The sequence below is a fragment of the Mus caroli genome, unplaced genomic scaffold (genome assembly GCF_978045245.1).
Source record: "Mus caroli unplaced genomic scaffold, Mus_caroli_1 scaffold_13, whole genome shotgun sequence".
Taxonomy (NCBI): Eukaryota; Metazoa; Chordata; class Mammalia; order Rodentia; family Muridae; genus Mus; species Mus caroli.
This window is the reverse complement of record NW_028227268.1, coordinates 51636957-51663137: the sequence shown is the minus strand read 5'-3', so window position 1 is coordinate 51663137 and position 26181 is coordinate 51636957. Positions and strand designations below refer to the sequence as shown.

Below are 26181 nucleotides of genomic sequence, written 5' to 3'. Positions count from 1 at the left end.
TAGGAGACAGAGCCATCTTGTATCCCAAGTCCCTCAGAGCCCAGCCTGTGTAGGAAAGCTTGTGGACTGCAGAAGCAACATAGCTTCTGGGACAGACCCCGTTTCAGGCCATCATCTTCAGCCAGGAAGCAGATCTGAGCTCCAGATATCTGTGCTCACCCCGCCACCCCAGAGGAGAGGTGGCCCGTAGAGAGTGCTCTGACCACTGAGATTCAGGAGAGAGTTGGACTCTCAGGAGAGCTGACAGAGGTTAACAGAATCACAGGAGGAATAAACTCCAGTCAGAGACAGCTATAACAACTAATGCCAGAGATTACCAGATGGCAAAAGGCAAATGTAAGAATCTTACTAACAGAAACCAAGACTGCTCATCATCATCAGAACCCAGCACTCCCACCTCAGAGAATCCTGCATACTCCAAAACAACCAAAAAGCAAGACTCAGGTTTTAAGAAGGGCATTAATAACTCACTTAAAGAAATACAAGAAAACATGGCAAAACAGGTATAAGCCCTTAAAGAATTACAGGAAAACACTGCTAAACAAGTAGAAGTCCTTAAAGAAGAAACACAAAAATCCCTTAAAGAATTACAGGAAAACACAACGAAACAGGTAATGGAATTGAATAAAACCATCCAAGATCTAAAAATGGAAGTAAAAAAAAAATAAAGAGAACCCAAAGGGAGACAACTCTGGAGATAGAAACCCCAGGAAAGAAATCAGGAACCATAGATGTGAGCATCAGCAACAGAATACAAGAGATGGAAGACAGAATATCAGGTGCAGAAGATTCCATGGAGAGCATAGACACAACAATCAAGAAAATGCAAAATGCAAAAAGATCCTAACTCAAAACATCCAAGAAATCCAGGACACAATCCGAAGACCAAAACTAAGGATAACACAATGAGAAGACCAAACCTACTGATAATAGGAGTAGATGAGAATGAAGATTTTCAACTTAAAGAGCCAGCAAATATCTTCAACAAAATTATAGAAGAAAACTTCCCTACCATAAAGAAAGAGATGCCCATGAACATACAAGAAGCCTACAGAACTCCAAATAGACTGGACCAGAAAAGAAATCCCTCCTGACACATTATAATCAGAATAACAAATGCACTAATAAAGATGGGATATTAAAAGCAGTAAGCGAAAAAGGTCAAGTAAAATATAAAGGCAGGCCTATTAGAATTACACCAGACTTCTCACCAGTGACTATGAAAGCCAGAATATCCTGGACAGATGTTATACAGACCCTAAGAGAACACAAATGCCAGCCCAGGCTACTATACTCAGTAAAACTCTCAATCACCATAGATGGAGAAACCAAAGTATTCAATGATAAAACCAAATTCACACAATATCTTTCTATGAATCCAGCCCTTCAATGGATAATAAAAGGAAAACACCAACACAAGGATGGAAACTACACCCTAGAAAGAGCAAGAAAGTAATCCTTCAACAAACTGAAACAAAGACAGCCGCAAGAACAGAATCCCAACTTTAACAACGAAAATAACAGGAAGCAACAATTTTCTTTAATAACTCTTAATATCAATGGACTCAATTCCCCAATAAAAAGACGTAGACTAACAGATTGGCTACACAAACAGGACCTAACATTTTTACTGATTATAGGAAAACCCACCTCAGAGAAAAACACAGACACTACCTCAGAGTAAAAGGCTGGAAAATAATTTTCAAGCAAATGGTCTGAAGAAACAAGCTGGAGTAGCCATTCTAATATCAAATAAAATTGACTTCCAACCCAAAGTTATCAAAAAAGACAAGGAGGAACACTTCATACTCATCAAAGGTAAAAGCTACCAAGATGAACTCTCAATTTTGAATAACTATGCTCCAAATGCAAGGGCAGCCACATTCATTAAAGAAACTTTAGTAAAGCTCAAAGCACACATTGCACCTCAGACAATAATAGTTGGAGACTTTAACACCCCACTCTCATCAATGGATACATCCTGGAAAGAGAAAATAAACAAAGAAACAATGAAACTAACAGAAGTTATGAAACAAATGGATTTAACATATATCTACAGAACATTTTATCCTAAAACAAAAGGATATACCTTCTTCTCAGCACCTCATGGTACCTCCTCCAAAACTGACCATATAATTGGTCACAAAACAGGCCTCAACAGATACAAAATTATTGAAATTATCCCATGCATCCTATCAGATCACCACGGACTAAGGCTGATCTTCAATAACAACATAAATAATAGAAAGCCAACATTCACATGGAAACTGAACAACACTCTACTCAATGATATATTTGTCAAGGAAGAAATAAAGAAAGAAATTAAAGACTTTTTAGAGTTTAATGAAAATGAAGCCACAAAATATCCAAATTTATGGGACACAATGAAGGCAGTCCTAAGAGAAAAAATCATACCCCTGAATGCCTCCAAAAAGAAACTGGAGAGAGCATACAGTAGCTGCCTGACAGCACACCTAGAAGCTCTAGAAGGAAAGGAAGCAAATTCACCCAAGAGGAGTAGATGGTAGGGTATAATCAAACTTAGGGCTGAAATCAACCAAGTGGAAACAAAAAGAACTATTCAAAGAATCAACCAAACCAGGAGCTAGTTCTTTGAGAAAATCAACAAGATTGATAAGCCCTTAGCCAGAGGGCACAGGGACAGTATCCTAATTAACAAATTCAGAAATGAAAAGGGAGGCATAACAATAGAACCCGAGGAAATTCAAAACATCATCAGATCCTACAACAAAAGGCTATACTCAACAAAACTGGAAAACCTGGATGAAATGGAAAATTTTCTAGACAGATACCAGGTACCAAAGTTAAATCAGGATAAGATTAATACTCCAAACAGTCCCATATCCCCTAAAGAAATAGAAGCAGTCATTATTAGTCTCCCAACCAAAAAAAAAAAAAAAAAAAAAAAAAAAAAACCCCAGGACCAGATGGGTTTAGTGCAGAGTTCTATCAGACCTTCAAAGAAGACCTAATTCCAACTCTCCTCAAAGTATTCCACAATATAGAAACAGAAGGTACTCTACCCAATTCATTCTTTGAAGCCACAATTACTCTGATACCTAAACCACACAAAGATTCAACAAAGAAAGAGTATTTCAGGGCCAGCTGCACGCCATCTTCTGCGTGAACCAGGTGGAGGCTCCAAACGTCCCCAGAGGACTGTCCACACTGCAGGGCCCCTAGCACAGCCAGGGCCTCGGAATCACTGGTGAGTGGAAAGCCACATCAGTTCCAAAGAATCCCAGATGGTCTTGTGCCAGCAGGAAAAGGGACAAAGGAACCCTGCCCGACCTGAAGCAGGGATTCATCTAGATTGAGGCCAGTTCATGCCATCTTACAGGCAAACCTGGCGGAGGCTCCAAAGGTCCCCAGAGGACTCTCCACACCTTAGGCGGGCTAGCACACCCAGGACCTTGGGATCTCTTGAGGGCATGTGGGTAGCAAAAGCAACAGAGCTTCTTGGACAGGTTCCCTTTGGGCATTCACCCTCAGCCAGGAAGCAGAGCTGAGACCCAGACCCCAGGGCACTTTCCTTGCCAGAAGAAAGTTGGCCTACAGGGAAGGTTCTGACTCCAGGACTCAAGAAGTGGATCAGAGCTCCAGACTTCTGGTCACCTTCACTGCAAGAGGAGATCTTGCCTGCAGAGAGTACTCTGACCACTGGGACTCAGGTAAGAGTTGGACTCCCAGGAGTACTGACAGAGGTTAATAGAATCACAGGAGGAACAAGCTCCAACCAGAGACAGCTAGATCATCTAACACCAGAGATTAACAGATGGCGAAAGGCAAATGTAAGAATATTACTAACAGAAACCAAGAAGACTGAGCACCATCAGAACCTAGTATGCCTACCACATCGAGTCCTGGATACCCCAACACACCCGAAAAGCAAGATTCAGATTTAAAATCATATCTCATGATGGTGGTAGAGGATTTTAAGAAGGGCATTAATAACTCACTTAAAGAAATACAGGAGAACACAGCTAAACAGGTGGAAGCCCTTAAATAATTACAGGAAAACACTGCTAAACAAGTAGAAGTCCTTAAAAAGGAAACACAAAAATCCCTTAAAGAATTACAGGAAAACACAATGAAACAGGTAATGGAATTGAATAAAACCATCCAAGATCTAAAAATGGAAGTAGAAAAAAATAAAGAGAACCCAAAGGGAGACAACTCTGGAGATAGAAATCCCAGGAAAGAAATCAGGAACCATAGATGTGAGCATCAGCAACAGAATACAAGAGATGGAAGAGAGAATATCAGGTGCAGAAGATTCCATGACAGCATGGACACAACAATCAAGAAAATGCAAAATGCAAAAATATCTTAACTCAAAACATCCAAGAAATTCAGGACACAATGAGAAGACCAAACCTACTGATAATAGGAGTAAATGAGAATGAAGATTTTCAACTTAAAGAGCCAGCAAATATCTTCAACAAAATTATAGAAGAAAACTTCCCTACCATAAAGAAAGAGATGCCCATGAACATACAAGAAGCCTACAGAACTCCAAATAGACTGGACCAGAAAAGAAATTACTCCCTACACATTATAATCAGAACAACACATGCACTAAATAAAGACAGAATATTAAAAGTAGTAAAGAAAAAAGGTCAAGTAACATACAAAGGCAGGCCTATTAGAATTACACCAGACTTCTCACCAGAGACTATGAAAGCCAGAATATCCTGGACAGATGTTATACAGACCCTAAGAGAATACAAATGCCATCCCAGGTTACTATACCCAGCAAAACTCTCAATTTCCATAGATGGAGAAACCAAGGTGTTCCATGACAAAACCAAATTCACACAATATCTTTCCACGAATCCAGCCCTTCAAAGGATAATAAGAGGAAAACACCAACACAACGAGGGAAATTATGCCCTAGAAAAAGCAAGAATATAATCCTTCGATGAACCGAAAAGAAGACAGCCAAAAGAATAGAACACCAACATTAACAACAAAAATAGCAGGAAGCAATAATTACTTTTTCTTAATATCTATTAATATCAATGGACTCAATTCCCCAATAAAAAGACATAAACTAACAGACTGGCTATACAAAGAGGACCCAACATTTTGCTGCATACAGGAAACCCACCTCAGGGCCAAACACAGACACTACCTCAGAGTAAAAGGCTGGAAAACAATTTTCCAAGCTAATGGTCCAAAGAAACAAGGTGGAGTAGCCATTTTAATATCGAATAATATCATCTTCCAATCCAAAGTTACCAAAAAGGACAAGGAGGGGCACTTCATTCTCATCAAAAGTAAAATCTTCCAAGAAGAACTCTCAATTCTGAATATCTATGCTTCAAATGCAAGGGCAGCCACATCCATTAAGGAAACTTTAGTAAAGCTCAAATCAAACATTGAACCTCACACAATAATAGTTGGAGACTTCAACACGTGACTCTGATCATTGGACAGATCATGGAAACAGACACTAAACAGAGACACATTGAAATTAACAGAAGTTATAAAAGAAATGAATTTAACAGATATCTACAGAACATTTCTTCCTAAAACAAAAGGATATACCTTCTTCTCAGCACCTCATTGTACCTCCTCCAAAATTGAACATATAATTGGTCACAAAATAGGCCTCAACAGATACAAAAACATTGAAATTATCCCATGCATTCTATCAGATCACCATGGACTAAGGCTGATCTTCAATATCAACATAAATAATAGAAAGCCAACATTCACGTGGAAGCTGAATAACACTCTACTCAATGTTACCTTGGTCAAAGAAGAAATAAAGAAATTAAAGACTTTGTAGAGTTTAATGAAAATGAAGCCACAACATACCCAAACTTATGGAATACAATGAAAGCAATCCTAAGAGGAAAACTCATAGCTCTGAGGGCTGCCAAAAAGAAACTAGACAGAGGATACACTAGCAGCTTGACAGCAAACCTAAATGCTCTAGAACAAAAGGAAGCAAATTCATCGAAGAGATGACAGGAAGTAATCAAACTCAGGGCTGAAATCAGCCAAGTAGAAACAAAAAGAACTATTCAAAGAATCAGCCAAACCAGGAGCTGGTTCTTTGAGAAAATCAACAAGATAGATAAACCCTTAGCCAGACTAACTAGAGGGCACAGGGACAGTATCCTAATTAACAAATTCAGAAATGAAAAGGGAGGCATAACAATGGAACCCGAGAAAATTCAAAACATCATCAGATCCTACTACAAAAGGCTATACTCAACAAAACTATTAAACCTGGATGAAATGGACAATTTTCTAGACAGATACCAGGTACCAAAGTTAAATCAGGATAAGATTAATGATCTAAACACTCCCATATACCTTAAATAAATAGAAGCAGTCATTAATAGTCTACCAACCAAAAAAAGCCCAGGACCAGATGGGTTTAGTGCAGAGTTCTGTCAGACCTTCAAAGAAGACCTAATTCCAACTCTCCTCAAACTATTCCACAAAATAGAGATAGAAGGTACTCTACCCAATTCATTCTATGTAGCCACCATTACTCTGATACCTAAACCACATAAAGACCCAACAAAGAAAAACAACTTCAGACCAATTTCCCTTATGAACATGGATGCAAAAATACTCAATGAAATCCTCACAAACTGAGTCCAAGAACACATGAAAACAAATATCCATCATGATCAAGTAGGCTTCATCCCAGGGATGTTTAATATACAGAAATCTATTAAGGTAATCCACTATATAAACAAACTCAAATACAAAAGCCATAGGATCATCTCGTTAGATGCCAAGAAAACATTAGACAAAATCCAATACCCCTTCATGATAAAAGTCTTGGAAAGTTCAAGGACCAGTAGCCAACATCAAATTAAATGGCGAGAAGTTGGAAGCAATCCCACTTGTCAGGAACAAGGCTGCCCACTTTCTCCCTACGTATTCAATATAGTGCTTGAAGTCTTAGCCAGAGCAATTTAACAACAAAAGGAGATCAAGGGGATACAAATTGGAAAGGATGAAGTCAAACTGTCTCTATTTACAGATGATGTGATAGAATATATGTGACCCTAAAAATTCCACCAGAGAACTCCTAAACCTGATAAAAAGCTACAGTGAAGTAGATGGATATAAAATTAACTCAAACAAATCAGTGACCTTTATCTACACAAAGAATAAATAGGCTGAGAAAGAAATTAGGGAGACAGCACCCTTCACAATAGTCACATATAATATAAAATATCTTGGTGTGACTCTAACTAAGGAAGTGAAAGATCTGTATTTTAAGAACTTCAAGTCTCTGAAGAAAGAAATTGAAGAAGATCTCAGAAGATGGAAAGATCTCCTATGCTTATAGATTGGCAGGATTAATACAGTAAAAATGGCTATCCTGCTGAAAGCAATCTACAGATTCAATGCAATCCCCATGAAAATTCCAACTCAATTCTTCAACGAATTAGAAAGAGCAATCTGAAAATTCATCTGGAATAACAAAAACCCTAGGATAGCAAAAACTCTTCTCAAGGATAAAAGAACCTCTGGTGGAATCACCATGCCTGACCTAAAGCTTTACTACAGAGCAATTGTGATAAAAACTACATGGTACTGGTACAGGGATAGTTAGGTAGATCAATGGAATAGAATTGAAGACACAGAAATGAACCAACACACCTATGGTCACTTGATCTTCGACAAGGGAGCTAAAACCATCCAGTGGAAGAAAGACAGCATTTTCAACAAATGGTGCTGGCACAACTGGTTATTATCATGTAGAAGAATGAGAATTGATCCATTCCTATCTCCTTGTACTAAGGTCAAATCTAATTGGATGAAGGAGCTTCACATAAAACCAGAGACACTGAAACTTATAGAGCAGAAAGTGGGGAAAAGCCTTGAAGATATGGGCACAGGGGAAAAATTCCTGAATAGAACAGCAATGGCTTGCACAGTAAGATCGAGAATTGACAAATGGGACTTCATGAAACTGCAAAGCTTCTGCAAGGCAAAAGACACCATCAATAAGACAAAAAGACCACCAACAGATTGAAAAAGGATCTTTACCTATCGTAAATCAGATAGGGGACTAATATCCACTATATATAAAGAACTCAAGAAGGTGGACTCCAGAAAATCAAATAACCCCATTAAAAAATGGGGCTCAGAACTGAACAAAGAATTCTCAACTGAGGAATACCAAATGGCTGAGAAGCACCTGAAAAATGTTCAACATCTTTAATTATCAGGGAAATGCAAATCAAAACAACCCTGAGATTCCATCTCACACCAGTCAGAATGGCTAAGATCAAAAATTCAGGTGACAGCAGATGCTGGCAAGGATGTGGAGAAAAAGGAACACTCCTCCATTGCTGGTGCAATTGCAAGCTTGTAAACCACTCTGCAAATCATTCTGGCGGTTCCTCAGAAAATTGGACACAGTACTACTGGAGGATCCAGCAATACCTCTCCTGGGCATATATCCAGAAGATGTCCCAACAGGTAAGAAGGACACATGCTCCACTATGTTCATAGTAGCCTTATTTTTTTTAAATTTTTAATATTTTTATTACATATTTTCCTCAATTACATTTCCAATGCTATCCCAAAAGTCCCCCATAGCGCCCCCCACTTCCCTACCCACCCATTCCCATTCTTTTGGCCCTGGCATACCCCTATATTGGGGCATATAAAGTTTGCAAGTCCAATGGGCCTCTCTTTCCATTGATGGCCTACTAGGTCATCTTTCGATACATATGCAGCTAGAGACAAGAGCTCCGGGGTTCTGGTTAGTACATCATGTTGTTCCAACAATAGGGTTGCAGATCCCTTTAGCTCCTTGGGTACTTTCTCTAGCTTCTCCATTGGGAGCCCTGTGATGCATCCAATAGCTGACTGTGAACATCCACTCCTGTGTTTGCTAAGTAGCCTTATTTATAATAGCCAGAAGCTGGAAAGAACCCAGATGCCCCTCAACAGAGGAATGGATACAGAAAATGTGGTACATTTACACAATGGAGTACTACTTAGCTATTAAAAAGAATGAATTTATGAAATTCCTAGCCAAATGGATGGACTTGGAAGGCATCATCCTGAGTGAGGTAACATAATCACAAAGGAACTCACACAATATGTACTCACTGATAAGTGGATATTAGCCCAAAACTTAGGATACCCAAGATATAAGATACAATTTGCTAAACGCATGAAACTCAAGAAGAATGAAGACCAAAGTGTGGACACTGTGCCCCTTCTTAGAATTGGGAACAAAACACCCATGGAAGGAGTTACAGAGACAAAGTTTGGAGCTGTGATGAAAGAATGGACCATCTAGAGACTGCCATATCCAGGGATCCACCCCATAATCAGCTTCCAAACGCTGACACCATTGCATACACTAGCAAGATTTTGCTGAAAGGTCCCAGATATAGCTGTCAATTATGAGACTATGCCGGGGCCTAGCAAACACAGAAGTGGATACTCACAGTCAGCTATTGGATGTATCACAGGGTTCCCAATGGAGGAGCTAGAGAAAGTACCCAAGGAGCTAAAGGGATCTGCAACCCTATAGGTGGAACAACATTCTGAACTAACCAGTACCCGGGAGCTCTTGACTCTGGCTGCATATGTATCAAAAGATGGCCTAGTTGGTCATCACTGGAAAGAGAGGCCCATTGGACACACAAACTTTATATGCCCCAGTACAGGGGAATGCCAGGGCCAAAAAAATGGGAATGGGTGGGTAGGGAAGTGGCGGGGAGGGTATGGGGGACTTTTGGGATAGCAATGGAAATGTAATTGAGGAAAATATGTAATAAAAAAATATAAAAAAAAATAAGGACACATGCTCCACTATGTTCACAGCAGCTTTATTTATAATAGCCAGAAGCTGGAAAGAACCTAGATGTCCCTCAACAGAGTAATGGATACAGAAAATGTGATATATTTACACAATGGAGTACAGCTCAGCTATTAAAAACAATGAATTTATGAAATTCTTAGGCAAATGGATGGATTTGGAGGATATCATCCTGAGTGATGTAACCCAATCACAAAAGATCTCAAATGATATGTACTCACTGATAAGTGGATATTAGCCCAGAAACTTAGAATACCCAAGATACAATTTGCAAAACACAAAAAAAAATCAAGAAGGAAGACCAACGTGTGGATACTTCATTCCTTCTTAGAATAGCCAACAAAATACCCATGGAAGGAGTTACAGAGACCAAGTTTGGAGCTGAGACAAAATGATGGGCTATCCAGAGACTGCCCCACCTGAGGATCCATCCCATAATCAGCCATGAAACGCAGACACTTTTGCATATGCCAGCAAGATTTTGCTGAAAGTACCCTGATATAGCTGTCTCTTGTCTATGCAGTACCTGGCAGATACAGAAGTGGATGCTCACAGTCATCTATTGGATGGAACACAAGGCCCCCAATGGTGGAACAGGAGATAGTACCCAAGGAGCTAAAGGGGTCTGCAACCTGACAGGTGTAACAACAATATGAACTAACCGGTATCCCCAGAGCTCATGTCTCTAGCTGCATATATAGCAGAAGATGGTCTATTCGGCCATCATTGGGAAGAGAGGCTCTTGCAAACTTTATATGCCCCAGTACAGGGGAACACCAGGGCCAAAAGTGGGAGTGGGTCAGTAGCAGAGTAGGGCAGGGGGACCATATAGGGGTATTTCAGGATAGCATTCGAAATGTAAATGAAGAAAATATCTAATAAAAAATTGAAAAAAAAAAAAAAAGAGAATACAATCAACAAGAGCCAGGGAAATATGTCAACAACAGAGCCTATCTATCCTACTACAGCAAGTCCTTGACACCCTAACCCAGTTGAAGTACAAGAAAATGTCCTTTAATCCAATCTTAGGAAGATGATAGAGGCCTATAAAGGGGGGATTTATAATTCTCTTAAAAATACAGGAAAATACAATCAAGCAGGTGAAGAATATGAATAAAACTGTTCCAGACCTGAAAATGGAAATAGAACCAATAATGAAAACACAAACTGAGGAAATTCTGGAGATGGAAAACCTAGGTAAGAGAACAGAAACTATAGATGCAAGCACCACCAACAGAATACAAGAGATAAAAGAGAGAATCTTAGGTGTAGAAGATACTATAGAATAAATTGATACATCAGTCAAAGAAAATGTTATAATAAAAAGTTTCTGACACAGAACATCCAGGAAATTTTGTATGCTATGAAAAGCATAAGAATAATAGTGAGATGCCCAATCTTTTAAGTTCATCTTCCATTTTAGAGAACCTGACCTAAGTTTGAATTCAGGGAAACTAACAGACTGGTACCTAACAGTAGTTTCCAACTTGGCCCCTAACAAATCCCAAGCCCAGATCCAGTCTCTAGGCTAATCCCCAACAAGACCAGTGTTTCTAGGTTACACCCTCAACAATATCAGTGTCTCTAGGTTTTTCCCCCAACAAATTTGCACCCCCAGGTTACAAGCCCACCCACTATACCAATACAGAGGGAAGCAGAAATTAAGTTTATAATATGACTCCTAGCACCAGCCAATTATGCTAAAGGCCACAGTATCTTTCCAATTAGATGTTTGCACATGTACTCCCTGCTTGCTGCTTACTATAAAGCCTGGCCCCAGTAGACATTTGGGGCTCTCTCACTACCAAAACCATCCTGCATGACAGTGGTGCATTGGGGTGTGTGTGAGCTAGCTCAAATAGAATATAGACCCTTCTGTGTGTTGCATAAGATTGACTCTTGTCTTTTTGGAGGGGGATCACTAACATTTCCCTGGTACTACAATAGGAATAGAAGAAGGAGAAGATTCCTAGCTCTTCCAGCTCAGATTATTAGGAAACAGTTTCAACATGTAAAAGCAGTAGACTTATATAAAACATTACTACCCCTGAGAATCTCTCCACTTAAGTAAACACTCCCTTCCCTGATACCTGGTATGTGCCTGATCATTGCATCATTGCAAGAGTCACTCCCCACGTAATTAAAGTAGTTGGCTGTCTTCTCTCACAGTTTCTGTGGTCTTTGTACAGCAATTGTATTCACCTCTTTTGACTGATTGGTAGAGGCTTGTATAAAATAAGTACTTAATGAATATTTATGGTATGAATCATGTAGAGGGAAAGAAACACATACTGATACTAAGTAAGCCATACTGCATAGTAGTATCAAACCCTGGAAGAAGTTTACCTTGTTACTGGGATTGGCAGAAAGTTAGAGAGCCTTTCAGGTGAGTGCCAGGGCCAGGCTGGCTTCATTGACACATACAGATATTATCTGGGCAGTGAAACCATAGGGATTCTCATACCTATGCATTCTGAGGTGATGGGGAAAGATCTCAAGGCCAAGATCACTGTCATAGACATAGGGGATAGTGCCTTCAGGAATGAGCTGTTTCTCAGAGAGAAAGTATGTTAAGAGGGAAGATCAGTAACTGTGACCATTGGAGTCCTGTGAAGGGTGAAGATGATTTGAATCAGAGAAGCTGGGTGTTCCTCACTGAAGCATGGGGTGAGACAAGTTCATAGCCCCATCCTATGATCAAGCACACAGAGGTGAATAGAGAAAAGTGGTCAGATTCAGCAGTTAAATGTCGACAGTGACCTGTACCCCACTGCCCTGGAACAAGCTAAGAGTGCCGCTGGTGCTCAGAACATGTGGGTTCATGGGATCTCCCATGTGGGTTGTGTCTCCATACTCACAGAACCATACTGGCAACTGTCAGCTTATGTCCCTGCTGTCCTTTCATGTTCACCCGAAGACTCTTCACGTGACAGTAGAACTGAATGCAGAAAGTGACCACCATGAGCTCCATGTCTGTCTGTATCACCAGGTGCTTCACGTTTGTCTGCGACACTGTGGCTTCCATGTAATTTTTGTCAGGCCCTGTTAAGTGAAGATTACATAACACATATGTCAGGAGCACCTCTTCCTGACTCTCATACAGACAGTGGAGTAAACCCAGATGATGTTGATAGGGTGGGTTCCCTAGGGTGCTCCTTAGCATCTTCAACTCTATCCCCAAAGGCAGTTTGAAGTCAAAGATCTTTTTCATTTCTCTCATTCCCTGTGCATTCACAAGACCAAATAGAAAGTGCACAGTGGGTTCCTCACACAGGGTATGTCTTCCATATACTTCTATCAGTGTTTCCACAGTTCTTTTGAATTCCATACCACCACATCTTTCTTCACTATCCTCCAAGATGTAAGACATTGCTGCAAAGAACTCCTGGAGACACAAGTGGGCAAAGCTGTAGCTCAGAGAGCTGGACTGCTTTTGAAGGATACCGATCTTCAGGAAAGTGGCAATGGCATCCTCTGCTAACCCTTGCTTACAGAGGTTGCTTTCACTGAACAGGGTTCTTCTTTGGCAGATTCCCTCAGCAGCCAGTGAGCAGAGGGCTCTGAGCTGGGTCCCCATGTGCTGCCCTGGGATTGTCAGGGAAAGGTATTTCAGGCAGAGGGCTGTGGTCGTCTGTGAGGTCAGGGACAGCTCTCCACCCTGCTCCATCTGCTTTTTCAGGCAAGTGCAGACCAACCAGCACACCCAGGGAACCTCACACAGGGTCAGGAGCACTGGGTTAGATAACACCAATCTAAAAGCAGCAATTGCATTGCTCTCGTTCACAAAATATTTGTGGAAATAGTTCTTCCGTTCAAACTCAGAGAACCCCAGGACTTCCACCCGACGTGGCTGCCCTACATAAGGAATGATCTTCTGTAGAGCTGTGGTCCGAGCTGAGAGCAAGAAGGAAGCCCCAGGAAGGATGGATTTCCCTAGTAAACTGCCCAACAGTGTGTGCACAGGCTGTCTTTGACTCCAGTGCAGACATAGCTCAGGATTCTGGTCTGCCAAGACCCATGCTGGCTCATCTATGCCATCCAGGATGAAGAGCAGCTCCTCAGGGTGAGACAGGATCTGCCTGATGGGAACGGTGGGCACTTCCTGGCCTTGTGCTATGAGCTCAGTCAGACTCAGCTGCTCATTCTGGGCCAGCTCCCTGCAACTGAGGAAGAAGACATGCTGGAAGTGATCCCTGTAGAGCTGGCCTTCCTTCCAGGCTCTCTTCACCTGCCTGGCCAGTGTTGACTTCCCAATTCCAGCAGCACCTTCTATTATGACTAATTGAGGCCTTTTATGGGTACCTCTGTTTGGGCCAAATAAGTCTTGGATCTCAATCATATGTCCTCTTTCTTCTTCTTCACATGAATACCAGCTTTTCCTGATCAAGTTTTCTGAGCCTCTTGAGCACAATTTTTCAAAGAGTAGTAGGTTTGTTAACTTTTGGACCAGATTCTTTCTTTTCCTTGACAATGTGGGCTCCAGAGTCTCGCCTTCTTGTTTTATGTGTACTTTTGGAATTGCCCCTGAATAAAAGAGAGACAGATTAAGAGAAATGTTCATATTAGGGTTGTCTGTTCATACAATCTTTCCCTCCTACCTTCTTTCCATTCTACCTTCCTTCCTTCTTACCTTTCTTTGATCCTTCAACATCTGGATTAAGTTAGCCACCTGTGTAAGCTGTATAGCATACAGGCTATAGGCATTGATATATTCTGAAAAGCTCAGTGCAGAAAGTGTGAGTTTAGAGTAGAAGATTCTAGTTCAAGTGTTCATGTGACTAATAATTCTGTGTGACATTCATTCATACTTCAGATATTTATTGATTTCTTACTCTGTGCAAGACTTGCTCTTGAGGCTAAGATTAAAGTGTGAATTCACAGGTACAACTCTGTCGTCAGCGCATGAGATGATCCACTAGCTTCACTGAGCTCAGCTTTCTCACCTATAATTTGGGGACTGTGGACTCTCCCTGTTGGAGTTCATAGAGTAGTTGGGGAGATTACAGACAGTGGGGTGGATGTCTACTCCTGACAGATCTTAGTGGACCCACCATTGCAGTCCTTACAACATCATTCTGCAAGTCCTGAGACTGTGAGTCTGATGAGAAGGTCTATGATACCAGAGACTTCATGGTTCAGGATATAGACTTGGTTCCCTGTCCCCAGGCCTGGCAATCTCTGTTGTATTTTATACTGTCTTCCAGATATCTTTGGTAAAAACAAGCCTTGTTTGTGGCTAATGTTTGAATGTCCTTCATCCTTTCTGAAACTTATGCTGAATTTTAGTTGCCAACATACAAGAAAGGGGTACAGATCTAATGTGAGTGTTTGGAGTCATGGGAGCAGGCCCCTTAATAGTTGGCCAATACTTATCTTCTAGGAATGGGGAAACTGTTGTGGAAAAGGATATCATTTCTTTCTTGTAGGTAACTGTTTGTTTTTTATACTCTATTTTTGAAGCTGAGTAGTCATAGTTTTCAATCTTAGACTCCCAGCCTCCAGAGCTATAATATGCAAACCCAAACACAAATCTCATCTCACCATTTCACTTTGAAGGAGCTCAAGATAAGACAGACAGTAGGACACCTCATGTACTAGAATCCAAGTTCATTCTTTAATACATGCTAGTTGTCCAAAGTACAAGGTTGTACTGCCATAGATGAGGTGTTGGTGATAATTTGAGTGTAGCATTAATTCACACAAGCCCTTGAGGACCAGGCTTCAGGGGCTAACTTGCCTGTGAAATCAGGATGTATAGATCTGCACTGTCATCTGTAGAAATACTTCTAACATCTCCTGAGTGCAGCAAGCTTGCCACTCATGTCTGTGGGCAAGGTCTGTCTGACTCAGGACATGTCTCCTCAAAGTGCCAAGAGAGATCCCAGCTCTTCCCAGAGCACTTTCTCCAAGACCTTCCAGATGGAATGTATCTGTCATCATGTACACATAGAAGTTTCTTTGGGACTGTGTACTGGAGGCTTTTCACAGAGATCTCTGGCCCATCTGGGTGCAAGGGTTCAGGCAAAAGGGAGTGAGTGTAAGCAGGGAGGGGAAAATCACTTCCACTGCCTCCTCTGCTGCAGCTGCCTCCACCTCAGTTGCTCACTGCATCCATCATCCTGTGCTGAGTCAGGCCAGGCTGAGTCTGCCAGAGGGTGACTAGCCATCGAGGAGTGAGGGGGTGTGGGTAGGACTTCTGGTGGTGTTTCAGGAGAGCATACCACTTCCCAGGTGTCAGTATTACAGCTCTTATGACAGAAGCTCTCAGACGACAGAGTAGTTCTCACACATCTTTACTCCTGGATAGGATTCTTATATACAGTTTTGGGGTGGGTCAGGGTCTGACAGTAGGTACTTCCCATTGGCTTGGTCTCATAGCTTGGGGATACTTTATCTGCATGTGGGAGGGCTTGGGGTGCTGCTCCTACATGACTTATGGCTAAAGACCCATAGCATGTAAGATCCTGTTCTTTCAGGCTCAGAAAGCTAAGACAGATGCTTCCCCAGGGTAAAATGGCTAGCCAGGATTGCTCCATTGATGAGGTCTGGATGTAGATGATGGAAAGGTCTGCCTCCATGAATAAGAGAGCAATTGAGCTCAATTCTTCAACGAATTAGAAAGGGCAATTTGCAAATTCATCTGGAATAACAAAAAAACCTAGGATAGCAAAAACTCTTATCAATGATAAAAGAACCTCTGGTGGAATCACCATGCCTGACTTAAAGCTGTACTACAGAGCGATTGTGATTAAAAACTGCATGGTACGGGTATAGAGACAGACAAGTAGACCAATGGAATAGAATTGAAGACCCAGAAATGAACCCACACACCTACAGTCACTTGATCTTTGACAAGGGAGCAAAAACCATCCAGTGGAAAAAAGGCAGCATTTTCAACAAATGGTGCTGGCACAACTGGCAGTTATCATGTAGAAGAATGCGAATTGATCCATTCCTATCTCCTTGTACTAAGGTCAAATCTAAGTGGATCAAGGAGCTCCACATAAAACCAGAGACCGTGAAACTTATATAGTAGAAAGTGGGGAAAACCCTCGAAGATATGGGCACAGGGGAAAATTTCCTGAATATAACAGCAATGACTTGTGCTATAAGATAGAGAATCGACAAATGGGACCTCATAAAATTACAAAGCTTCTGTAAGGCAAAAGACACTGTCAATAAGACAAAAAGGCCACCAACAGATTGGGAAAGTATCTTTGCTAATCCTAAACCAGATAAGGGACTAATATCCTATATATATAAAGAGCTCAAGAAGGTGGACTCCAGAAAATCAAATAACCCCATTAAAAATGGGGCTCAGAGCTAAACAAAGAATTCTCACCTGAGAAATACCGAATGGCTGAGAAGCACCTGAAACTTAGAATACCCAAGATACAAGATACAATTTGCAAAACACATGAAAAAGTGTGGACACTTTGCCACTTCTTAGAATTGGGAACAAAACACCCATGGAAGGAGTTACAGAGACAAAGTTTGGAGCTGAGATGAAAGGATGACCATCTAGAGACTGCCATACCCGGGGATCCATCCCATAATCATCCTCCAAATGCTGACACCATTGCATACACCAGCAAGATTTTGCTTAAAGGACCCTGATATAGCTGTCTCTTGTGAGGCTATGCCAGGGCCTGGTATACACAGAAGAGGATGCTCACAGTCAGCTGTTGGATGGAACACAGGACCACCAATAGAGGAGCTAGAGAAAGTACCCAAGGAGCTAAAGGGGTCTGCAACCTTATAGGTGGAATAACAATATGAACTAACCAGTACCCCCAAAGCTCGTGTCTCTAGCTGCATATGTAGCAGAAGATGACCTAGTCAGCCATCATTGGGAAGAGAGGCCCCTTGGTCTTACAAACTTTATATGCCTCAGTACGGGGGAATACCAGGGCCAAGAAGTGGGAGTGGGTGGGTAAAGGAGTGGGGGGGAGGGTCTGGGGGACTTTTGGGATAACATTTGAAATGTAAATGAAGAAAATGCCTAATTAAAAAATAAATTAAAAAAGAGAGAGAGAGCAACTGAAGATTTCTGACATCAATTTAGTGCACTCATGTGTACATGCATGGTGTGACTCCCTACTCATACATGCCCTCACACAGGCAAACATACATTTACATATGTATGCATACCACCCCCCCACACATACACACAGAGAGAGAGAGAGAGAGAGAGAGAGAGAGAGAGCGAGTGAGAGAGAGAGAGAGAGAAAGAGAGAGAGAGAGAGAAGAAATAAGGCCAATAAAACTCACATAAAGTAGATGGAAGTGGGAAATATTCTATTTAGCAAGGCAACCCATTGCCTAAAGAGACAAATGTCACAAGTTTTCTGTTATATATTTATCCTAGCTTTATATATTTTGATTTGTGTGTTTAATTTTAAATATTTTTTACCTTTGTACACATTTACAGCATCTCTGCTCTTGTCTCGTCTCACTTCATTTCTCCTGTGTCCCTCCTTTCCATTTCAAATTTAACCCTTTTTGTCTAATTATTTGTACAAACATAAATACATAATAAAACACACACACACACAAACACACAAACACACACACACACAGTCTGCTTAGTCCATTAAGTGCTTCTGTTATGCATATGTGTGTAGTGTTGAGCACCTGGGTTTGGATAACCTATGAGGGACTCATCTCAGGAGAAGACTGATTCTCTCTCTCTCAGCAGCCATTAATTGTCTGTAGCTTTTCACCTAGAAGTGGGGACATATAAAGCTTGTTTAGAGTGTTTCTAGAGGTCAGGAAACTCTAATGAGTCCAAGAGATGGGTTGGGTAAAAGGACTTGAGAGGTAAAGATAGAATAGAACATTTACTATGTGAAAATGGGATTTAAATTTAAGTGATAGGAATTGTGTGACAGGAGAGGTGTGGGTGGGACTGGATTAATGAAAACTAACAATGTATAAAAGTTACTTATGGGAACATACTACTTTGAAGTTAATCAAAAATATAAATTAAATAAATGTAGGCTATTGAGCAATGAGTGAATGGTGTTTCCCTCGGAAGTCATGAGCTACTAAATTCAAATCTCAGTGCTAAGTATGTAATACCTCCTAAAGAGTTCCTGGTCATGGAGGAAGCAGAGACTCCAAAAGCAACATAGCCTGTTGCCATTGCTCTTGGTAGCCTAACAGAACAAGAGTTTGACTCTATTACTGAAGACACAACATATATTTGTTACAGGACTTAAAGAAATCAAGTTGAAATAGAAATGCAATTTCTTCTATGCTGGCTTGGGCTGGGGGCTGCTATGTAGACACTAGTGGAGAAAAACCATCAATGCTATTGCCTGGCAGTGACCCTGAATGCTAAAATACTGTACTAGGGAAGACATGTTCAGTGGGGCAACAGTGGCATGGAGGTTATAGGGCAACCAACGGTTCTATTATTACTGTTGAGGAATTTCTGATTATATTTGAATTCCATGGGAGGAAATTAATGTTTGATATTGAAAACATGACCCAAAGCCCATGGTGCAGGAGGTCATGGGCCCTAGGGGAGAACCAATTACTGTTGTTTTGCTAAATGGACATATTGTTAGGCTGCTTTCTGAATATGTTTATACTCATAGTCTAGTGCTTCTCTCAAATTGGCCAGATAAACTTCTCTCTTCAGTGGTTAGCAATTAATGTAGAGACTCATATTCAGATTAAATGTCTGTTGATTGCTTGATCCTAAGTGGAATACCTAAAAGTGATTACCCAGGATCTAGGAACACTTCAAGGGGCACACGGAATACCAAATAAAAAGGACCAGAAAAACAGCTTCCTATAACAGATATTTACAACACTAAATATACAGAGCATAGAGAGGTTACTGAGTACTACAAGAAAAAAATGCCATGGCATGTACATCACATCTGATGGCAAAGTCATCAGAGTGATATGACGCCGAAGAGAGGAAGACAGAAGAATTAATTGGCTTTGTGGTATTGGTGAGTATGGAGCTTGCACCATTTATTTTCTGTAATCAGGCAAGGCTTCCAGTTGTGAGAATGGAAACCAACCAAGCCACAAATTCCTTGACACATAAGCTATCCTACTGTTCTAACTTGAGGTCAAAGCCACCAGAGGAAGCCCATGCCAACAGGGCCTGGATGGCCAGGAACTGGAAGCTTGACAGCTCAGAGACCTAGGGTAGAACCAAACATGACTGAATAACAATAAAGTCAATGAAATGATTCCTAATGATATTCTGATGTCCTCAGAGATTGGTGCCTTGCACAATCCCCATCAGAGTCTTGCTGGTGCAGCTGATGAGAGAAGATGCAGAGACCCACAGGCAAATACACCGCCCTTAATTCCAGGGGCTTCCTTGGAGCAGTGCCCTGGCCCAGTAGTGAGACTGCAGGTGCAGGATTTCTAGGTGAAGCTTGAGGAATCCCTTGGAAGAGGGAGATGAAGGATGGTAGGTGTTTGAGGGTTTAAAGACAACAAAAGATCACAGCCTGTGGAACACAGTCAACTAAGCAGAGCTCACAGGCTCTCACACAGACTAAAGTGGCAGTCATGGAGCCTGCATGGGTCTGTGCTTCATCCTCTGCACACATGCTATAGTTGTTTAGCTGGTGTTTTTCTGGGACTTCAAACAGTGGGAGAGGCAGTGTCTGATTATTGTCTGTTCTTGGAACCCTGTTCTTCCTACCGGGTTTCCTTGGTCAGCCTGGTTTCATCTCATCTTGTTATGCTGTGTTCAGTTGATATTCCTGGGAAGCTTATTCCTCTCTGAGGGGAAATAGAGGAGGAATGGATTGGGAGGGAGTTGTGGAGGTTTAGAAAGGAATTAGGGGGAATGGAGTCTGAGGGGCTGTAGCCAGAGTGTGTTGTTAAGAGAGAAGAATAAATAAAAAGTAAAAATAATTAGTCCAATTAATTAAGAAATGTGTTTTGACAAAAATGTTAATGAATCATGACAGTGAAGGCAAAGCTATAGTTCATCAACTGTGAGCCATGACCTCTCTAAGCCTTGTTCTACTTTTCACAAGGTAGAACAATAGTAGTCTGTCTCTCAAAGTTTGACTGTGAGTCTCAAGTGTGAGTGAGATGTACGTGAAGCCCTGGCACGGGGCCTGGAATGAGAGATGCTCAGGAATCCCACTGATAACCCACTGGCCACGTGAATGATGAGGAATCCTGTGGTAATGAGTTCTTCGATTTACCATTTCCCTGCTCAGAAAACCAAACAGTGTTTCCATGGTGGAAAACACTAATTTAATTCAAAGGGTTTCCTGAAAGCAGTGGTGAGGCCCAACAGTGAGACTCCAGGGGCAGGATTTGTAGGGTGCTGTTTAGGGCTTTTGGGTGCTTGGGTTCTTGCTGTGTACTCTGCTCATGTCTTTGTATCACCTTAAGGAGCTTATCTCACTTGGGCAGTGAGTTTAAACTTTCAGCCAAAGGTAAACTTGTTCCTTCTTGATTGCTAGTGGTGGGTTGGATTGAGGTTTCTAGTCCTCAGTCACCCTCTCTGAAGGTGGAAGATTGGGTAAATTGGCCTAGAAACTCATGGTCTGGTGGGTTAGGGCTAGAGAAGATTAGCAAAGGAGTGAATAAACTCTCCCAGTGAGAAAGGATCGGGAGGAAGCATCTAGTTACAGAACTCTCACAGGCTTTCTGACAGTTACACTTTGAACTCATACAACAATCCTGTGAGATGATGGCAGGACGAGAATCGTCAATGTCACAGGATCTAGAAGCACCCAGAACAATTATCCCTGGGAATGTTTGTGAGAGACAGGTTAGGTTAACTGAGGTAGGTCCACCCTGACTGTGTTGTCACCATTCCAAGTGTTGAAGTTTTGGACTGAATGAAAAGGAAAATTGATCTGAACAGCAGCGTTCATCTGTCTCTATTTCCCAACTAAACACTAGTGACCAGCTGTGTCATTCTCTTCTTGCTCTGGCCTCTGTGCCCCGATGAACCATTCTTGATCTGTGAGCCTTTCCTGTATAAACTGCTTCTGTCAGAATACCATGATAAGCCACTAGTACTCCTGGATAATAGCTTTAATAGACTTCACTGTGTAGCTCAGGCTGATTGAGAACTGAAGTTCCTCAGCCTCAAGATGGGGTGGGAAGAATGGACCTTGAAGGAAAGATAAGGGTTGGGTGTAGGCTGGATTTTCATAGAGCAGCAGTGGATGGAGGAGAAGAAAGCCACTCCTTAGGCACTGATTGTTCTAGGTTCCAGCCCTATGTCTGTGTCTATGTGCTGTGAGCCTCTCTCTAGACCTTGTGCAGTGGAGAGAGATGGCAACTTTGATCCTCACGAAGAGGAGGAGGCAAGGATGTAGTCTGTGTAAGTGCAAAGGAATTAGAGGAACTCAGTAGAAGAAACTGGCTGAAGCTGAGGCAGGAGCATACCCTCTTCTCATGTCCATCTCAATAGACAAGACCTTCTTGGAGCTTCAGGACCTCCCTGACTCCCAGGATCTTCAGTGCCCATTCAGATTCTGAGCTGAGCTCTGGGTGCCAGTAGGGCTAGGCTCACTGCTGTCCCTCATGGAGTCCAGTTTCCCCAACTATAAATGCAACTTCAGCACTGCAGAGCCCAGAGGATCATTTCTAGCCTGTGACTCTTAGCACTCCACCATGCTGCTCTGGCCTTGCATTTGAGTTCCTTGTCCCAGTTCTCCATACAGTGTGTGTGTGTGTGTGTGTGTGTGTGCAGCTTACATGGAAAGAGCCACATGTGTGTGACTCAAAGTCCCATCCACAGCTCTCAGGCTAGTTAACCTTTTCTTCTGCATCCAGACTTGTTAGATTTCAATTAATTTCTCCTTTAATATCTGAAAATGTCTCCAAGACTCAAGGTCTGAGCTTGGTAGTTTTGAGGAGCTTTGTTGGGTATGGGATTGCATGTTGAGGACTTTTCCTTTCCTTTCCTTTCCTTTCCTTTCCTTTCCTTTCCTTTCCTTTCCTTTCCTTTCCTTTCCTTTCCTTTTTCCTTTCCTTTCCTTTTTCCTTTCCTTTCCTTTCCTTTCCTTTCCTTTCCTTTCCTTTCCTTTCCTTTCCTTTCCTTTCCTTTCCTTTCCTTTCCTTTCCTTTCCTTTCCTTTTTCCTTTCCTTTCCTTTTTCCTTTCCTTTCCTTTCCTTTCCTTTCCTTTCCTTTCCTTTCCTTTCCTTTCCTTTCCTTTCCTTTCCTTTCCTTTCCTTTCCTTTCCTTTTTCCTTTCCTTTCCTTTCCTTTCCTTTCCTTTCCTTTCCTTTCCTTTCCTTTCCTTTCCTTTCCTTTCCTTTCCTTTCCTTTCCTTTCCTTTCCTTTTCTCTGTCCTTTCCTTTCCCTCCCTCCCTCCCTCCCTCCCTCCCTCCCTCCCTTCCTTCTTTCCTCTCTCTCTCTTACTTTTTTCTCTCTCCTTCCTTCCTTCCTTCCTTCCTTCCTTCCTTCCTTCCTTCCTTCCTTCTTTCCTTCTTTCCTTCTTTCTTTGTTCTTGGGTCTGAGTAATGAGGAAGAATGTCCTACGGGAAGGAGACAGTGGTTGTGTTTTGGTCAGAGAGGCAGGGGTAGAGGTGTGAGAACTGCTGGGGTCCTTCATGCTTACCCTCATACCCTTCTTCATGGTCACATGGGGCACAATGAGGCATTCATAGGTGTTGCTGTGAAACTGTCCTGCTCTGGGACCATGAAGGTCACACACCTCTCCTGGATCTACTCTGGTCCTCTGTGTGAGTCTCATTTCTTTCTGAGCCTCAACTTCCCCATGTGTGGCACTGAGCTTCTGTCCCCCAGGGTTGCACACTGTAATAACAGCAGCAATAGCATGGGCTTGTACTTAGAATTATTGAGTATTTATCGAATATCAGGCTGTTTAATATTTGACATGGGTTATTGTAGGACCGTGAAAGGCAGCCTGGTTCCTGGTTGAGCAAAGGCTAGAAACCCCAGTGACCCTGAAGGGTTGGAAGTTGTTTTGCCCTGCTTCTGGACTCTGGCTCCTGACACATACACCCGCAGCCCTCCATAGATTTGTGGCCATCAGTCACATAAGGGTAATGCCCCAAGCCCCTCCACAGGTAGAGGACATGACATTGTGGCCTCAAGACAGATCTCCATTTCAATGAAGTACCTAAAGGCCTGGAGGACTTAGTCAATTAAGCTTTCCTTCCCAGACACTCCTACCTGCAAAACCTCAGGCTCACCCTGAGAAGTGGAGTGTGGTTTTACTCATCCACTTTCTGCCATGACAATAAGTGTCTTAAAACCATGGACTGCCTCTTTTCATCAGGATCCACCTTGGGGAGCAATGGAGAAGGCTTTCTTCTAAAGAGTCGCTGTCTAATCTCCTGTAGAATGCCTCTATGTGCCCCCAGCCGCGAGTACCAAGCTAAGCCAAGCCAAACCTGCTGCCAAGCCAAGGACTATCCATGTGGGACTCAGCCAGAGCTTCCCCGCTTCCCCTTCAGTCCTAGCCTGCATCTAGTCCATGGGTCCCCATTCTGTTCTCAGCTCTTCCACAGCTCCCAGGGGTGCTTCTGTATCCATGAGCCTAAGAACCAGATAGCTGCACCCCCTTGCAGGCTCAGGGACCCCCAAGCCAGCTCTGGCTGTACCTTCATCTCAGACTGTGCTCCCCCATCCCTGGATTGATATCCCATGGCTTCCCTATAGCCTGACACCTGCCCAGTGATGGGTAAGCATAGTCAAAACTTCCCATGTCCTTCCTCCCCAGCTGCCAAACCCTGTAGCAGAGTGGGTGCAGGACCATTAACCCTACAGATTATCACTCCACTGCTATAGCTTAAGGAGACAGCTGTTCATTTTCTCCTTTTACAGCTGGATACAGTGAGGCGTGTTGAAGCTTTAAAATCTGGACTTGTAACATTGGTGTTACTAATTGTTCTTCTCAAGAGCTGGCTTGAACCCTATGCCAACCTACTCAGAGACCTTCTGCATGCCTGACTCTCCCCACTACAGCTTCAGGGTACTCTTTCTAGGGGCATTTGAGCATCACATGGGGAACCTGAGTATGCACTTTTGTAGATGAGAGTATTCTCTAGAGTTCAGTTAGGGATTTCTGAAAACCTTCCCTTGCTGGCCTCTCCTGGGGCCTGTGGACTCCTTTGACAGGAGGCTAACCTGACCATGGAAACCTTGGCAAGAAGGCTCAGTAGTGATGAAGGGGTCACAGAGTGTTGAGTCAGGGTTCTTAGTGTACTTACCTAGCTTCAAGTGTCCCTCTGGCTTGTGTCTGTGCTTCATCAGCTCCACACCTGTACGTTTCTGTGTTTTGAAGGTGGGGTCCAAATTTAGTTGACCCTCATGCTGAGCCACATTTGTGCGACTTTTCTTCTTGGGCTGAGATTTTTCCATGGTGATGGAGCTCTCGGATACTGCTTCTCTGAATAGTGTTCTTATTGCTTCAAGACTATCTTCTGTTGTTGCAAGCAGGAGTCCAGTGGCTTCTCGTCTCTGCCAGGTAGTTCTGCTCTGTGAATGGGTGTTTGATCAGAACTGATAGAGGAGATCTGGTGATAAAAGAAAGCAGACAAACCTCTACAGGTCAGATCACCTTTGATCAGAACAATTAAGACATAAGTCCCTCCTGGGGAGTGGGTACTGTGTGTCCAGATGCAGGGGCCTAGGCTTCATAGGGCAGAAGAGGGAACTCTGGGACAGGAGTGTTTAACTGTGGCCATGTTCTTTAACGTTTCACAGTGGAATGATGCCAGTGGATGTTCTAGCTGCTGTGTCGGCTTTCCTGAAGGCAGGTGTGCTGAACCTTATACTGAGTTGGGGTTTCTTAGCTTGTCTAAGGTTCTTCTTTAGGTCATTAAGGTTATTTGTCTCTCCCAAAGGATAGATGAGAAGAATGCAGTGTGTATGTTCTCTTACTGATTGTTTTCTATGGGAGGATGATGAAGAAGTTTGGGATCTGTCCTATGCCTAGGGGTTAAGAGGAGTGTACACATTGTGGATGGACTTCCTGTGCCAGAAAGAGAGTTTTAACTTGATCTGCTCTGCTGGATAGATCATGTTATTGCTACCATTTACTTCTGGAGAAACCTTTGATAACAGCTGAGAACTGTGAACTGTATAATGAGTTGGATGATAGGGGACTCAGTTGGCCCCTAGCCAGGGCAGTGATTGGCCTAATGTGGACTGAGCAATGGCAGTGATTTGATCCAGGAGGCCCCTGTGTAAAACTTTTAAAGTACAAGGTAAAACTGATGTATGAGGATAAGAAGAAATGGAGAAATCAAGGGAAAGGAGCTAAGTCAGAGGGAACTAAAAGCCCATCCTTAGGAAAACATCATTCACTAGATTTTTTCCTCTGATCCTTCATTAAATCTTGGGTGCTGTTAACCCCTTGGGTTTGC

The 26181-nt window shown here is 42.3% G+C and overlaps 1 protein-coding gene across 1 annotated transcript in view; it reads right to left on the bottom strand.

Moving 5' to 3' along the window:
- LOC110305614 (NACHT, LRR and PYD domains-containing protein 1a-like) overlaps positions 1-25174 on the bottom strand; it is a 59281-nt gene extending 34107 nt beyond the window's left edge. Inside the window, exons 1-2 of the mRNA XM_085829278.1 lie at positions 25024-25174; positions 12697-14362 (exon numbers count right to left, since the gene is read on the bottom strand). Coding sequence (XP_085685404.1) covers positions 12697-14362; positions 25024-25174 — 1817 coding nt within the window. The remainder of the gene's footprint in view (positions 1-12696; positions 14363-25023) is intronic.
- Positions 25175-26181: the final 1007 nt, after the last annotated feature.